Source organism: Anomaloglossus baeobatrachus, chromosome 10, assembly GCF_048569485.1.
Source record: "Anomaloglossus baeobatrachus isolate aAnoBae1 chromosome 10, aAnoBae1.hap1, whole genome shotgun sequence".
NCBI classification, from domain to species: domain Eukaryota; kingdom Metazoa; phylum Chordata; class Amphibia; order Anura; family Aromobatidae; genus Anomaloglossus; species Anomaloglossus baeobatrachus.
Genome location: NC_134362.1, coordinates 32,741,901 through 32,758,574, shown reverse-complemented (window position 1 = coordinate 32,758,574; position 16,674 = coordinate 32,741,901). Strand labels below are relative to the sequence as shown.

Genomic DNA, 16,674 nt, shown 5'->3' with positions numbered 1-16,674 from the left:
AATATATATATTATAATATATATATATATATATATATATATATATATATATATATATATATATATATATATATATCTCTCATATCTCTCTATCTATCTATCTCTATATATCTATCTCTATCTCTCTCTCTCTCTCTCTCTATATCTATCTATATATATATATATATATATATATCTATATATAATATATATATATATATATATATATACATATATATATATATATATATATATATATATTATAATATATATATATATATATATTATAATATATATATATATAATCTCTATATATCTCTCTCTTCTCTCTCTCTCTCTCTCTCTCTATATATCTACCTATATATATATATCTATCTATATATATATCTATATATGTATATATATATCTATATATATATCTATATATGTATATATATATCTATATATGTATATATATATATATATATGTATATATATATAATCTCATGCACACACACATAGTTTGGAGAATAATGTTAATGTTCCAGAATGTGATATGATTGTTGTTGTTTTTTGGCTTAAGAAGAGTAAATATGGATTGAACAAATAAGACATCCCCTGAAAATAAGCCCTATCCCACCTTTCCAAGCAAAATAATTATAAGACCCTGCCTTATTTTCGGAGAAACACGGGTATGTGGCTCCAAGGCTACTACCTCTGCAGTCTGACAGCAGCAGAGGGCAGATAACAGAGAGAGCTTGTAGACTGTAACCATGTAGACACAAAAGTCTAAATAGGAGCTGGATTCCTAAAATGACAGAAAATCTTAACCAAAGCTTTTTGGTAAAGTATTTCCATTTTAGACGCATTGGAGGACTCTGAATAATCAATATTTTTATGTCAAAAGCATGAGAGCAATTCAGTTGCAAAATTATCCTCACTCGTTTATTCCATCACATTCTATAAAACAAATCCAGTTGTCTTGTAGTGACTCTCCTGCTGTGTATACTGTGCACTCACTTGTGTGACTTTACTGTTTCAGAAGCTGGACGGAATGCTGCAGTCTCGCCAGATCCAGGAGGAAATCACCGGTGACACCGAGTATGTGATCATCATTTCTGTCTGATGGTTCTTAATGTAGAACAGATGTGAATGAGCAATCTAATCTGATGTCAGTGTGTTTAATGTGAAAGCAGAGGTCTATCCAATCCCAATGTGCCAGGATGATCAGGAGAGTTGGCACACGTTAAGTACAGTCCCTTATTTGGGTAACATCCATATATTCAATGGGGTAGTCCAATCATATTAATTTGACTACAGGATTAATAGAGCAGTTGAATAAACTGTATCCTGCACTGATTCTGAGTTACATCCTGCATTATACTTCAGAGCTGCACTCACTATTCTGCTGGTACAGTCACTGTGTACATACATTACATTACTTATCCTGTACTGATCCTGCATTACATACTGTATTATACTCCAAAGCTGCACTCACTATTCTGTTGGTGGAATCACTGTGTACATACATTACATTACTGATCCTGTATTATACTCCTGAGCTGCACTCGCTCTTCTGCTGGTGCAGTCACTGTGTACATACATTACATTACTATCCTGTACTGATCCTGAGTTACATCCTGTATTATACTCCAGAGCTGCACTCACTATTCTGCTGGTGCAGTCACTGTGTACATACATTACATTACTTATCCTGTACTGATCCTGGGGTTACATCCTGTATTATACTTCAGAGCTGTACTCACTGTTCCGCTGGTGGAGTCCATTACTTATCCTGTACTGATCTTGAATTGTGCCCTGTATTATACTCTAGAGCTGCACTCACTGTTCTACTGAAGACACTCATGCAAACACATAAGCAGGGTATGTAGAGTAATTTTAGGACAGGACACTTCAAAAAATGTGATTGATTAAAAAAATAAATACATTATTTTCACATCAACTTTTCCCCATTGGAATAAATATGGTTTGTAGATGATAAGATGCTGCTGCAGCTTGAATACTGTTATTTGTAATAATTGATTGAATATTTTTAAAAATTAATGTACAATTTTTTTTTATTTCTGTTTTGTTTTATCTGTAAAGGGCCTTATCAGGAAGACACGGTGAGTGTAGTGGATGTTTTATGTCATTTAAAAATTAGAAATGATAAGCAAATACGGTAAAATTCCAATAGTCTGGCATCCTGCGGATAGTAAAATGGTAATTATTTGGATACATAAATGTTGCACAGATGGAGAGTCGGACATGGTGGTGTCATGTATCTTCAGCAGCTCCTGATGATTGACGAAGCAATCATTGCACCTGCACCTACAGACGTGCATGGCCTGAGCATTAAGTACTGTGCTGACATTAGAGTGTAGGCTTCATTGATCATGATGGTTACTAGTCACCAAAGACCCGCCATTTGCTGCCGATCTATCTGGCGCATATATATATATATATATATATATATATATATATATATATATAAAAAAATTATTATACTATAATATAATATTTTTTTTTTTTTTTTATTTTTTTTTTTTGCTGTATGCAGTAGCCAAAGTGGCTTTTCTTTTTATTATGAATACTAGGACAACTTTTTGATATATTTTGAACTTAAATATATCTCCAGATGTCCCACGGACAATGAATGGAGCATTGCTCACATACATACAGAGCTGTTCAGGGCTGTGTTCTGAGGATCAATGGGGGTCTTACAACTGGCGCTCCCTACTTCCAACCGTTTTGTTTTACTCTGGCACTTGCCGGATAATGGAACCTCCAAGCGCAGTTCCGATCAAAGTGTAGCAGTCCGTTCTGGCAGCTCCTATTCTTTTGCATAAAATCTGCATCACACGAGCCAGCAGCGGCTGCTTCATTTTGATCACAGCTGCATTTTCATGTAGCCGGCGCAAAAATCTGCTGATTTTTGGGGGTGCAGGATGTCAGACCCCTACTGATCTGCTATTGAGGACATATGCTACTGATACGTCATCAATACCTTATGCCTGGACAACCCCTTTAAGAGACTGAGGGGTGGCGGGATCCCTGAGGAAAGTCCCCCATAATGACCTGGCTACAATATGTCAATAGCTTAGAATGTTTTTAGTTTGCAACAAAGTATACATTTCTATGTGCATTATTTCTATGTTAATCTTTTTTTCTTTCCAGAGAGGGATGCTTTCGATACACTGTTTGACCACGCACCTGATAAACTTAATGTTGTTAAAAAGGTTAGTTATTGGGTGGGGGGAGTTGGAAACAACTATCTAATGTTTATGGGGTTGTGCAATAAGTAATGTTGACAGTATTGATGGGGCAAAAAGAGAAAAGCCCCCACTTATGAGATGACGGGAGTGGAAGTTTGAATGATACATTCCTATTGTTACAGTTGAAGTTTGTTTGATTGATGCATTCTATTATTGTTTCTTTTCTAACTTTTAGACTCTGATAACTTTTGTAAATAAACACCTCAATAAACTGAACTTGGAAGTGACAGAGCTGGAGACACAGGTAAGGAGCGATTCTATGTTACATCCTTATTAACATATGCCGTATTTTTTGGATTATAAGACGCACTTTTCATCCCAAAAATTTGGGAGGAAAATGAGAGGTGCATCGTAAAATCAGAATATAGCTTACCGGGAAATGGAGAATTGCTAGCTGCGGTGAGGTCTGTGCGGGCGGCCGGCTGGCTACCTCTCTGTGCAGGCAGCTGTCTGAGCTGCCGCTTATCTGTGCGGGTGCCTGGCTGGCTGTGCAGGCTGCACAGGTGGGGAGCAAGGTGGTGCGGTGGGTGCCCCAGATGCTCTGGCTTCAAATAATGGCGCCTGAAGTCGGCGCTTGCGCAGATGGAGCTCTCGGCTCAAGCTCTCATCTGCGCACTCTCCACTTTCGGCATGTTGATTTCCCAGCAGCAGACTTAAGGAACATGGCTCCACAGAGGTGGCGCGTGCCCAGATGACATCTCGGCTTTTCATTTGAGCTGAGTGCTCTATCTGCGCATACGCCACTCCTGGCGTCATTTATTTTAAGCCCACACCACTGACAGAGCATCTGGGACACCCATCGCACCAGCCTGCTCCACACAGCCAGCACAGCTTCCACACTCAGCACAGACCCCCCCCTACCGTGGTCAGCACAGACCCCCCACTGCTGTCAGCACAGACCCCCCCCCCACCGCTGTCAGCACAGACCCCCCCACCGCTGTCAGCACAGACCCCCCCACCGCTGTCAGCACAGACCCCCCCCACCGCTGCCAGCACAGACCCCCACCGCTGCCAGCACAGACCCCTCCCGCCGCTGTCTGCACAGACCCCTCCCGCCGCTGTCTGCACAGACCCCTCCCGCCGCTGTCTGCACAGACCCCTCCCGCCGCTGTCTGCACAGACCCCTCCCGCCGCTGTCTGCACAGACCCCTCCCGCCGCTGTCTGCACAGACCCCTCCCGCTGCTGTCTGCACAGACCCCTCCCGCCGCTGTCTGCACAGACCCCTCCCGCCGCTGTCTGCACAGACCCCTCCCGCCGCTGTCTGCACAGACCCCTCCCGCCGCTGTCTGCACAGACCCCTCCCGCCGCTGTCTGCACAGACCCCTCCCGCCGCTGTCTGCACAGACCCCTCCCGCCGCTGTCTGCACAGACCCCTCCCCCGCACTGCTGCCTGCACAAAACCCCCCCCCCCCCACCACTGCCTGCACAAAAAACCCCTCCCCCCACCGCTGCCAGCACAGACCTTATCGCAGCTCCTGCAGCATCACCCTACTCCAGCACCGCCCCTGCCTCCTGTGACTCCGCTCCACCACCCCTGCCGCCTTCCCCTCCGGTAAGACACCACGGCAGTATAAGACTGACCCCTTTTTCTTTTTCTTTTTTTTGTTACTTTTTTTTCTATCTCTAAATTTGGGGGTGGTCTTTATACCGTTGATATTTTGCACCAATGTATAGTTGTTTGGATCCAGTCATCTGTGTAAAGTATGGGGGGTTTTATTCTGGCTGGTGTGGACACATCCAGGGTCATCTATGTATGGATACATGTAATTCCTCTAGATACAGTTTACACATCCAGTGTAATAACAAGCAGAGTGCAGAAAGGTTATATTACACATTTCTTGATAAGTACCTATGAAAACCTCCATTCTTTACACTGCAGGCAACAAGCAGAAATGGGAAAGGGTATATATATTACAAAGTAACTTATTTTCTTATCTCATCAATTGTATTTATAAACAACTTTTTAAATACTTGTATTTTTAGTTTGCAGATGGCGTCTATCTTGTACTACTGATGGGTCTTTTGGAAGGATATTTTGTGCCCCTTCACAATTTCTTCCTAACTCCAGACAGTTTTGAGCAAAAGGTAAATCTATAGAAGATTATCTCCAAAATGTCTTTATTATAGTTAATATTTCAATATATTTTTGAGAACTAAGTGAATAGCATTTACCAGATGAACTATGTACAATGTGATATTAAAGGGGTCAAATAATCTAAATTTTTTATGTCATGTAAAGTATACGGGAAGCTTTGCCCCAATATACAGTACACTAAAGTCATCTGAACCTTCTGTAAGAGTAGGATCCTGATAATGTCAGGGGAGAGGAGGATCAGGCATGATAGTGATAGTCTTCGTACAATGAATTTTTTTTTCAGGAGCTTTAGAGCTAAAATTCTCCAAATTCCACATGTTTGGCTTGGAGAATTTCTGCTCCAAAAACTCCTGAAAAAAAAAAAAGCTATGGAAATGTTCCCTATACCAAGTGTAAGTTTTCTCTCCTGTATCTGATCACTTGCTGCAATCATTCCTGGCACTCTGATGAAGAGGGACCTTTCCGCTGCTCCTGCACTCCCTGTGCTAGAACAACCCCTTTGTACATTAGTGGGTGCACTTTACTCTTGGGCCACAATCCACATGAGCCTTCCTTATTGCTTGAGGCTTTACACCCACTTAGGTTCACATTTCTGCTTCTCTCAAGCCTGCGGGTTCCTACTTTCTTTGCATACCCCAACTCTGAAATGTAAAAAAGCGCTTGTAATACAAAAGGATCATGTTACTGTCTGTAGCACTTTAGGTTTTCCCATCTTTGCTAATTGCTGCCCCCCATCGTCTGCGGGGTTGTGGTCCCCCCCCACAACCCCCATCGTCTGCGCTCCCCTCCCCCTCGTCATCTGCGCTCCCGAGCCCCCTTCCCCGTCATCTGCGCTCCTGAGCCCCCTTCCCCGTCGTCTGCGCTCCCAGATTCCCCCCTTCCCCCCGTCGTCTGCGCTCCCACATTCCCCCCTCCCCCCGTCGTCTGCACTCCCGGTCCCCCCTCCCCCCGTCGTATGCGCTCCCGGTCCACCCTCCCCCCCATCGTCTGCGCTCCCGCCCCCCCCTCTCCCCCCGATCGTCTGCGCTCCCACCCCCCCTCCTCCCCCACGATCGCCTGCGCTCCCGCCCCCCCTCCCTCCCATCGTCTGCGCACCTGCCCCCCTCCACCCCCCATCGTCTGCGCTCCTGCCCCCCTCACCCCCCCATCGTCTGCGCTCCTGGTCCCCCCTCCCCTCATCATCTGTGCTCCCGGGCCCCCTTCCCCATTGTCTGCGCTCCCAGGCCCCCTTCCCCGTCGTCTGCGCTCCCGAAACCCCCCTCCCCCCATTGTCTGCGCTCCCGGGCCCCCTTCCCCGTCTGCGCTCCCGGGCCCCCTACCCCGTTGTCTGCGCTCCCGGGCCCCCTTTCCCATCATCTGCACTCCCAGGTCCCCCTCCCCCCATTGTCTGCACTCCTGGGCCCCCTTCTCCGTCGTCTGCGCTCCCGGCCCCCCCTCCACCCATTGTCTGTGCTCCCGGGCCCCGTACCCCGTTGTCTGCGCTCCCGGTCCCCCCATCGTATGCACTGCTCCTCTTGGGCCACCTAAAGGGTGCTGTAATTTGTTAATTAGTCTCCAGTAGCGGTGCATAGAAGGGGGCGCTCTCCTGTGGCTTACAATCAGGCATTTGCTAGGCCTAATGTTATAGGTTAAAGCTTTCTCAGTACATTCTCCCTGTCATCAGGTTGGTTTTGTGGATTTTCTTTCTCTTTTGCTGGGTGAAGCAAACAAGTCGATTTTAAAATCCATTTTTACAGACATTACTATTTTGCTGATGCGTAGTTTTAATGTGTAGCAAACATGTTGAGTGTAACATCTGTGGTCTGGGTTTTCTTAGGGGTTTGTCTTGGCAGAAAAGAGCTGAAGAAGATCTACTGCAGTAATAGCTATAATAAGGGAAGGTCTCATCAGTTAAGGACTTATTATAACAAAGTTTTTATAACTAGTTTTATTTAGTAAAATAAGTACTACGTTCACGTTAAAGGGTTATTCTGAACGTTTCAGAAACGTATCGCCTCTCTGCCTCCTGGCTTGGTTCTTGCAATGGGAGGTGGGTTCCTGATGATTGACAGTATGACTGGTCGCTTTGGCCGCTGGTGCGAACTCTGCCCTCAATGATGCTGCAAGTAGAAGCACTTGCGTTGTGTCTGTAGCATCGGAGGAGCGCAAAAGCACTAAAGCTGTCGAGATTCGGCAATTTGGACAACTTTAGATCAGTGCTTACTAGTCCTATATCAAAGAGTTTGTATGCGCACTTTCCTTTTGTATAGAATACTGGCCACCACTGATAGACTGCCGCGGTAGTCTGTAATCTTGGCAGCGAACAGTAAACAACTTTACATTATATACTATTAAAAATCCATCCGTTCCTGGAAATAGAAAGGACTTTTTTATTAAGGGTCATATTGCAAAGTTTCTTGTTTTTATAAGAAGTTTACAATTTTAATGATCCCTTTGTGATGTTGAGAAAACCCCTTTAGAGTAACTGCAGAAAATTGTGTATTGGATATAACTGACCGTATTCCTTATTGCACTTGTGCCATTTTTTTTTGTCGAATTTTTTTGGCTGTTTTTCGCTTGTTTTTCATTTGCGCCTAACTCTTTAAGTACCGCATTTTTCGTTGTATAAGACGCACCGGATTATAAAACGCACCCAAAATTTAGAGATAAAAAAGGTTAAAAAAGAAAAAAAAAAAAAGGGCTCCGTCTTATACTTTGGTGTCTTACCGGAGGGGGGGGGGGGAGGATAGCGGTGGTGGAGCGGGGTCATGGGAGGCAGGGGCGGTGCTGTAGTAGGGCGATGCTGCAATGGGGGCTGTGCTGGCTGTATGGAGCAGGCGGGTGTCACAGATGCTCTGTTGGCTGTGCGGGCTTGAAAAAAAAAAATGGCGCCTGGGGTCGGTGCATGCTCAGATTGAGCTCTCGGCTCAATGACTAGCCGAGATCTCATCTGTGCATGCGCCACCTCCAGCGCCAGAGGAGGCGCATGTGCAGAAGAGATATTGAGCTGAGAGCTCCATCTGCGCACGTGCCAACTCTGTGCGCCATTATTTGAAGCCCGCACCACTGACAGAGTATCTCACCCGCCGCACTGCCCCGCTTTGCACAGCCCCCGTCCGCAGCCTGCACAGCCCCCGTCCGCAGCCTGCACAGCCCCCTGTCCGCAGCCTGCACAGCCCCCGTCCGCAGCATGCACAGCCCCCGTCCGCAGCCAGCACAGCTCTGGTTGCCTGCACAGCGCCCATTCTCCACCTCCCGGTAAGCTACATTTGCATTATAAGACGCACCCCTTATTTTCCTCCCAAATTTTTTAAAGAAAAAGTGTGTCTTATAATCCAAAAAATACAGTAAGTCTTTGATGCATTTGCCATAGTGGGCTAGGTTTGAGGTCTCCAAATTTGTACGCTGGGAGTTAGATCTGTACAACTCAAATATTGGCAGCATTTTACGACACTTGCAAATTTTTATTCCAAAAATTGACAAACAATTCCAGAAACAAAGGTTAAAGACCTAAAATAATGACCACTTTAACTTTGTGTAAAATTCATGAACCGCGTGCACCATTTTGAAGAATGTGGCAGGAAAAAAAGTAATGAATACCGCAAAGAAAGTGGAGCCGCAAATGATGAATTAGAGCCAAAATGCTAACTCGCTAGCGATATGTTTTTCTAGCCTCCGACAAGATTAGCACACTCCTCTCCTGAAATACTCTGCTGTTAGGTGAATTTGCATCCAAAATATTAACGCTCCGTTATAATCCCTCCAGGTCGTCAACGTATCCTTTGCATTTGAACTCATGCAAGACGGCGGCCTGGAGAAGCCAAAACCACGGCCGGAAGGTGAGTTCTGTTTTCTCCGTGTTGTGTTCTTACTGTTGTCCTCCGCAGTGATAGTTTCTGATGGTTCTGTTTCATTCTCAGACATAGTGAATTGTGACTTGAAGTCCACACTCCGAGTCCTGTACAATCTGTTCACCAAATATCGCAGTGTGGAATAACCGGGCCGCAATGAGAGGAAGAAGTACGAAAAACAAGCCTGAAAATCTTCACGACTGTCCACTATGTTTATTTAATGCTAAGAAAAAGGGAACATTTATACTTTTGTATTTTTTTTATTTTTTTTTTTTAGAACTGTTTTCATATATATGCCCACAATCCAGGTAATGGGTGAGTGGTGTATATCAGATGGCACTTCTGATTATTTTTACTGGCCTGTTTTTGTTTTTTTTGGGTTCCATCCACCATTTCAAGGTCATTTCTACCCGAATCGTTTCAATCCAGTTTCCTAAAATTACTGCTCATTTATATTTGTTTGGAAGACAGTTGGGTGAAAACAAATATGTATCTTAATACGAGGATTATTACCCAACTTTATGGTCCCTGAATGGTAATTTTTTCCCTGTTACGCAATTTAAAAACACTTATTCCTTATGGCGTTTTTGTAGTTTGAGCCTAGGGATCTTTGCGGTAGCTGTTTTTGTATCCTTGGGTTATCAATCAGCTTTACCCAGCACAAATTAACTTAAAAGGCTACATTATTAAAGAAGACCAACCACCAGGATTTTCCGATATAAACTAAGCCAGTGCTATACTGGCGACATCAGGCTGATTCTATACATACCTTTTCTTGTGAGATCGGATGTATAGTTTCTGCAATATAGGCAAGAAAAGTTTGTGAAATGCACTGCTATTTGATTGACAGCAGCTACAGAATATCTAATAGGTGGGTCGGGTTTTGCTAGTTATTCCGCCCCCTGCCCTTCTTCCACCCCCTGCCCTTCTTCCGCCCCCTGCCCTTCTTCCGCCCCCCTGCCCTTCTTCCGCCCCCTGCCCTTCTTCCGCCCCCTGCCCTTCTTCCCGCCCCCATGCCCTTCTTCCGCCCCCCTGCCCTTCTTCCGCCCCCTGCCCTTCTTCCGCCCCCCTGCCCTTCTTCCGCCCCCCTGCCCTTCTTCCGCCCCCCTGCCCTTCTTCCGCCCCCCTGCCCTTCTTCCGCCCCCCTGCCCTTCTTCCGCCCCCCTGCCCTTCTTCCGCCCCCTGCCCTTCTTCCGCCCCCTGCCCTTCTTCCGCCCCCTGCCCTTCTTCCGCCCCCTGCCCTTCTTCCGCCCCCTGCCCTTCTTCCGCCCCCTGCCCTTCTTCCGCCCCCCTGCCCTTCTTCCGCCCCCCCTGCCCTTCTTCCGCCCCCCCTGCCCTTCTTCCGCCCCCCCTGCCCTTCTTCCGCCCCCCTGCCCTTCTTCCGCCCCCCCTGCCCTTCTTCCGCCCCCCCTGCCCTTCTTCCGCCCCCCCTGCCCTTCTTCCGCCCCCCCTGCCCTTCTTCCGCCCCCCCTGCCCTTCTTCCGCCCCCCCTGCCCTTCTTCCGCCCCCCCTGCCCTTCTTCCGCCCCCCCTGCCCTTCTTCCGCCCCCCCTGCCCTTCTTCCGCCCCCCCCTGCCCTTCTTCCGCCCCCCCCTGCCCTTCTTCCGCCCCCCCCTGCCCTTCTTCCGCCCCCCCTGCCCTTCTTCCGCCCCCCCTGCCCTTCTTCCGCCCCCCCTGCCCTTCTTCCGCCCCCCCCCCCTCCCTTCTTCCGCCCCCCCTGCCCTTCTTCCGCCCCCCCTGCCCTTCTCCGCCCCCCCTGCCCTTCTTCCGCCCCCCCTGCCCTTCTTCCGCGCCCCCTGCCCTTCTTCCGCCCCCCCTGCCCTTCTTCCGCCCCCCCTGCCCTTCTTCCGCCCCCCCTGCCCTTCTTCCGCCCCCCCTGCCCTTCTTCCGCCCCCCCTGCCCTTCTTCCGCCCCCCCTGCCCTTCTTCCGCCCCCCCTGCCCTTCCTCCTTTTTTCCTCCCACTGTAATAACAGAGACAGGGGGAGGAACAGGGGCGGGAATAAGTAGCAAAACCCAACCCACCTATTAGAGATTCTGTAGCTGCTGTCAATCAAATAACAGTGCAATTCACAAGCTTTACTTGCCTATATTCAGAGACTATATATCCGATCTCACAAGTAAAGGTATGTATAGAATCGGCATGATAGTGCCAGTATAGACTGGCTTTAGTTTATATAGGAAATCCTGGTGGTTGGTCCTCTTTTAACACATTGGAAACTGGGTATATTTTCTTAAAGGTGCTACATTTAAAGAATATGAACACTTCTAGAGAAATAATATATATATTTTTTTCTTTAAATGCATGTATTATGGGCTAAAAATATTTTTTTCAATTTGGCTTTCTGTAACAAATTTGCTCTTTATGGTTTTTATTGGGTTTTTGTTTCCTCAGCACATTACTGGCTGAATGAGTTAACTGAGAATCCCTCAGCGAGCACGTTCTTACTAAAGCATTTGTAACTTCTTTAACTGTCTTTTTTCTTAGCTGATTTGTAGTCAGTTCAACTTTGATGTGGTCTTTATTCATAGATCATCTTAGAGCGCTCAGAAAAAGACAATAAATAAGAGTTATCTGGATGAGCTCACTGATGGATTCACAGATAACTCGGTCTTTAGCCAGCGATATAGAGCGGAACCCCAGCATTCAATAATGTAGAAACAAGTACTACTTCCCTTGCTTGTTTCTACATTGAGTGCCGGGGTTCCTCTCTATAATACGTTTTACTATTACCACTACAGCACCTATCTATAGTGGTTGAGTCAGGCTTATCCTTAATGTTTAGCCAGCGATAGATAGTACAACATAGGAGATATAGAAGGCAAAAGGTTTAAAGTGAATCCGTCAGCAGGTTTTCACTATTTAATCTGAGAGCAGCATGATGTAGGAATAGAGACCCTGATTCCAGCAATGTCACTTAGTTTGCTTGGTTCAGCAGCTGTGATACAATCATCTTTTTTTTTTTTCTCTACTGCAGATCTAGCAGAGCTCAGAATGCTGAGCTGTGTTTAACGAGTCCACACCACTGATTGACAGCTTTCCCATGTAGACTGTATAGTTACAGAGAGCTGCTAGTCAGTACTGGGGGAGCGGATGGACCAGGAGCATGAGACACCTAGTCCTGCAGTGATAATGTTTCGCTGATAAAACACGGATTACTGAAACAGCAAAACACAGCCCAGTAAGTGACACATCTCTGGAATCGGGGTCTCAGCCCCTTCATCCTTCTGCTCTCAGATTACCTGCTTACAGATTCCCTTTAATAAAACCCATATTCAAGCATTATTTTTAAGCCAAAAGATGAATTTAAAGAGGTTGTCCAGGCTTGGGTTGCACGTCTGTAGTCACTCTGTGACTGCAGACTTGTGAATCTTCACAGCATGCATTGTGCACGCTGGGTGCATAACTGCAAGTATGTAATTTGGATATAGGCAGTCTCATGCCAACTAGACGTGTAAAGCCTCACTCAATGCAAGTCAATTAAGCAAGGCTAGTAGGAATGTGGCTGGAAGTATGCAAAGTGCTCTGGAGACAGCACCTGAGAATCCTGACAGTGTGCATACTGCACACTGTGAGAATTCACAAGTCTGCACTCCCATAGAGTGACTGCAGATTCGCACTCCAAGCCTGGATAACCCCTTTAAGGGGAAAAAAAAAAAAAAGTGTCCATATCTTTTGAGGAGCAGGTACTTTTTTATCTATTTTGTATCTTAAAATTAATATACAAAATAATTGGACGCACTAATGGACCATTTCTACATTTTTTTTCTACTTATGCAGCATCCGACGGAGTAAATTTACATGAAAATATCTTGGTTTGAACTCATTTAACACCTAATTTATGGCTTTTGCAAATTTCCACTAATGAATAACTTCTGCAGGTCTGCAATTTACCTGCTGTGAAAATTAAGAGGTTGAAATATACATAGAAGGAAAGCTCGGCGTGCCGCTAATCTGCCACCGATACGGCACACACAGGCCATTGTGTCAGGTGGATTTCCTTCCTAAATCAAGTGTAATATCATGACGATCCCCCGCAGGATCCACAAATGAATTAATTGTGAGTCTTGTTCCCTGTACTAAGTAGCTCTATATTTACTCCCGCACTGTAGCGAGGAATTTCGGTCGCATAACATTTCAATAATAATATAATATATCACCTATTGTGATAATTGGCCGTGGCCTCGCTGGGCGCGATCCATTTGCCAATTGACATTATTAGGTGTCTGGGGTTTCTTTTGCAAAACTGTCTTAACTTTGAGGCTTAATGGTGCAATTATTTTTATAGATCTATTTCTAGTTTTATACATAGTCTTAATTTAGGACATAAAACACTAAAGAAGGTTTGGTCGTTGGGAAAATAATGGCACAAGAGAGTTAGGAAATATATTTACCCCACCGAAATACTCACAAGTATCCAGCTGGTTGGCGCACTGCAACATATGTAACACCTAACATTCTATACAATTACAATATGGCACATTGTTACGGGAACGTGCACACTGAGTGTTTTTGCTGAGTTTTTAAAAAGGAAACTGAGCAGAAATTCCAAGTTTTTGAGGTTTTGAAGAGGATTTGGAAGATTTTTGCTGTGGCTATGTGCATATGACACCATTGGACCAACCACCAGGAATTTCATATATAACCTAAAGCCAGTGCTATATTGGCACTATCATGCCGATTCTATACATACCTTTAGTTGTGAGATCGGATGTATACTTTCTTAAATACAGGCAAGTAAACTTTGTGAAATGTATTGTTATTTGATTGATAGCAGCTACAGAATATCTAATAGGTGGGTTGGCTTTTGATAGTTATTCCCGCCCCTGTCTGCTGCCTGTCCTTCCTCCCCCCCCTTTTCTTCCTTTCCCCCCCTGTCCTTCCTTCCGCCTCTCCCTGTCCTTCCTCCTCTCCACTCCCTGTCCTTCCTCCTCTCCTCTCCCTGTCCTTCCTCCTCTCCTCTCCCTGTCCTTCCTCCTCTCCTCTCCCTGTCCTTCCTCCTCTCCTCTCCCTGTCCTTCCTCCTCTCCTCTCCCTGTACTTCCTCCTCTCCTCTCCCTGTACTTCCTCCTCTCCTCTCCCTGTCCTTCCTCCTCTCCTCTCCCTGTCCTTCCTCCTCTCCTCTCCCTGTCCTTCCTCCTCTCCTCTCCCTGTCCTTCCTCCTCTCCTCTCCCTGTCCTTCCTCCTCTCCTCTCCCTGTCCTTCCTCCTCTCCTCTCCCTGTCCTGCCTCCTCTCCTCTCCCTGTCCTGCCTCCTCTCCTCTCCCTGTCCTGCCTCCTCTCCTCTCCTTTCCCTGTCCTGCCTCCTCTAATCCCCTCTCCCTGTCCTGCCTCCTCTCCTCCCCTCTCCCTGTCCTGCCTCCTCTCCTCGCCTCTCCCTGTCCTGCCTCCTCGCCTCGCCTCTCCCTGTCCTGCCTCCTCGCCTCGCCTCTCCCTGTCCTGCCTCCTCACCTTGCCTCTCCCTGTCCTGTCTCCTCTCCTCGCCTCTCCCTGTCCTGCCTCCTCTCCTCGCCTCTCCCTGTCCTGCCTCCTCGCCTTGCCTCTCCCTGTCCTGTCTCCTCTCCTCGCCTCTCCCTGTCCTGCCTCCTCGCCTCGCCTCTCCCTGTCCTGCCTCCTTGCCTCGCCTCTCCCTGTCCTGCCTCCTCGCCTCGCCTCTCCCTGTCCTGCCTCCTCGCCTCGCCTCTCCCTGTCCTGCCTCCTCGCCTCGCCTCTCCCTGTCCTGCCTCCTCGCCTCTCCCTGTCCTTCTTCCTTTCATCCTCCCCCTGTAATAACAGGGACAGGGGGAGGAAGTACAGGCAGCAGACAGGGGCAAGAATAACTAGCAACTAGTTTTATTTTTAACATTGTAGTCTATGGAGAACGGATCCTTTTAAGAATTTTCTATTTATCTTCCATTTGTAACAGATCCTGTGAGAAAAAAATGTATTTGTTACAAATACAAGAAAAATGGACGGTTAAATAGCAAACCATTAACGGATAAGTTCTCCATAGACTCCAATGTAAAAAAAAAAAGGATCCGGCAGAAATCAGTTATTTAAAAACTGAGAAAAAGTTGTGTTTTCAGAACTTTTTTCACAACTGATTTCTGCAGGATCCATTCTAATGGATGATTATTGGACATGTCAACTCAGCCTAAAAAGACATTGATCCATCCAGTTCAGCCGTTCTCAACTATGTTCACATAGGTTTTTTTTTTTTTTTTACTTTTTAAAGGCGGAAATGGTTTCAGGAAATGCTCCTTTTTGGGGGTTTTTTGGAAGAGTTCTGTTTTGGTTTGTTTTTTTGAAGACGTTCCTGAAGCAGCCTTGAAAAGGTTTGGCCCAATGTTTTTCCATGTTCAGCAACCCACAAAATTTGGCTGATTTTTGCAAATATATATATATATATATATTCCCTCTGACATTAATGGGTAGAATTGCATGGCACGTGCTAACGGGAACGCTAAAATAAAAAAAATACACTTTAAGCTAAACACTACATTTGTATTTATATAATTGATTTATTTCAATTAATATTTATAGGACTTTTTACTTTTATGTTGCTTCGCATAATTTCTTTATTCTACTTATTATGCACAATGTAGAAGGATAAATTAAAATACTAAAGCTAAAAAAATGTGCACTTAAAACCCATAGAGGTGGAAGGTGCAGCCATCATGGAACCATTCTACTGCATATTGTTTCCTTAAGGGTGTAATTATATATTATTTCACCTTCTGTCCTCTTCTGTATAAAATTTTGTCATCTCGTATTTGTGTTGGATAATTCTTTTTAATGTTATTCTACCACAAAGTTCTTAATATTCTTCTGCACTAGAGCTCTCCATGGGGGCGCTATTACATTGATACCTATACAAAAACTAAGTGGTAAAAGTTGGTATTACAGGTAGGAAAAGTTTTGGAAACTTTTATTTGCAGCGATTTGTCATTGGAAATAGTGGATGTCTTATTTTATCAGAACAGATGGATATATATAATTACATATATATATATTTTACATTTGAGAAGTGTCTCAACATGAGGCTTATAAACAATGCAGTGGTGAATAATGGTTCATTTCAGTCTGCCACATTGTACATGTCGTTATTTTGTATTCTGCCTTGCAATTTATATTTTTATGTTGCTGTTCATAAAATGAAGAAAATTATATTTGTATCGTGATGTATCACATATGCTTTTTTCACTAAAAATAAAAAATATATTCATAACCTTTCCAGTGTTTATTATTAATATTGATTATGAATACTTAAAGGACTTGTGCAGCCAAAAATGTTTGAATTTGTTTCAAAGAGAAAATGAATAAACTTATAAATATGCCTTAATTATGAAAGATCCTGCCGATTTCATTGATGGTTATAGTGTCCAAAAAGCTTCACTTTCGCATTTGATCCGACAAAAGCAGAAAAATTTCCGTCTCTGACAACCAGTGTCCCTTTATCAGGCCAATGGAGTTTATTAGGCTTTAATCAATTTTCAATTTAAGTGTATCAAAACAACTTTTTATGTTGATTTTTTTAGGGG

General features: G+C 45.1%; 1 protein-coding gene across 2 annotated transcripts in view; it reads left to right on the top strand.

Annotated features, from left to right (window-relative positions):
* PARVA (parvin alpha) overlaps window positions 1-9,896 on the top strand; it is a 76,281-nt gene extending 66,385 nt beyond the window's left edge. For both annotated transcript variants that reach the window (XM_075326677.1, XM_075326678.1), the window contains exons 7-13: window positions 1,000-1,058; window positions 2,064-2,083; window positions 3,135-3,196; window positions 3,408-3,476; window positions 5,217-5,318; window positions 9,074-9,146; window positions 9,228-9,896. In XM_075326677.1, the coding sequence (XP_075182792.1) occupies window positions 1,000-1,058; window positions 2,064-2,083; window positions 3,135-3,196; window positions 3,408-3,476; window positions 5,217-5,318; window positions 9,074-9,146; window positions 9,228-9,304 (462 nt within the window). In that variant the 3' untranslated portion in view covers window positions 9,305-9,896. The remainder of the gene's footprint in view (window positions 1-999; window positions 1,059-2,063; window positions 2,084-3,134; window positions 3,197-3,407; window positions 3,477-5,216; window positions 5,319-9,073; window positions 9,147-9,227) is intronic.
* Window positions 9,897-16,674: the final 6,778 nt, after the last annotated feature.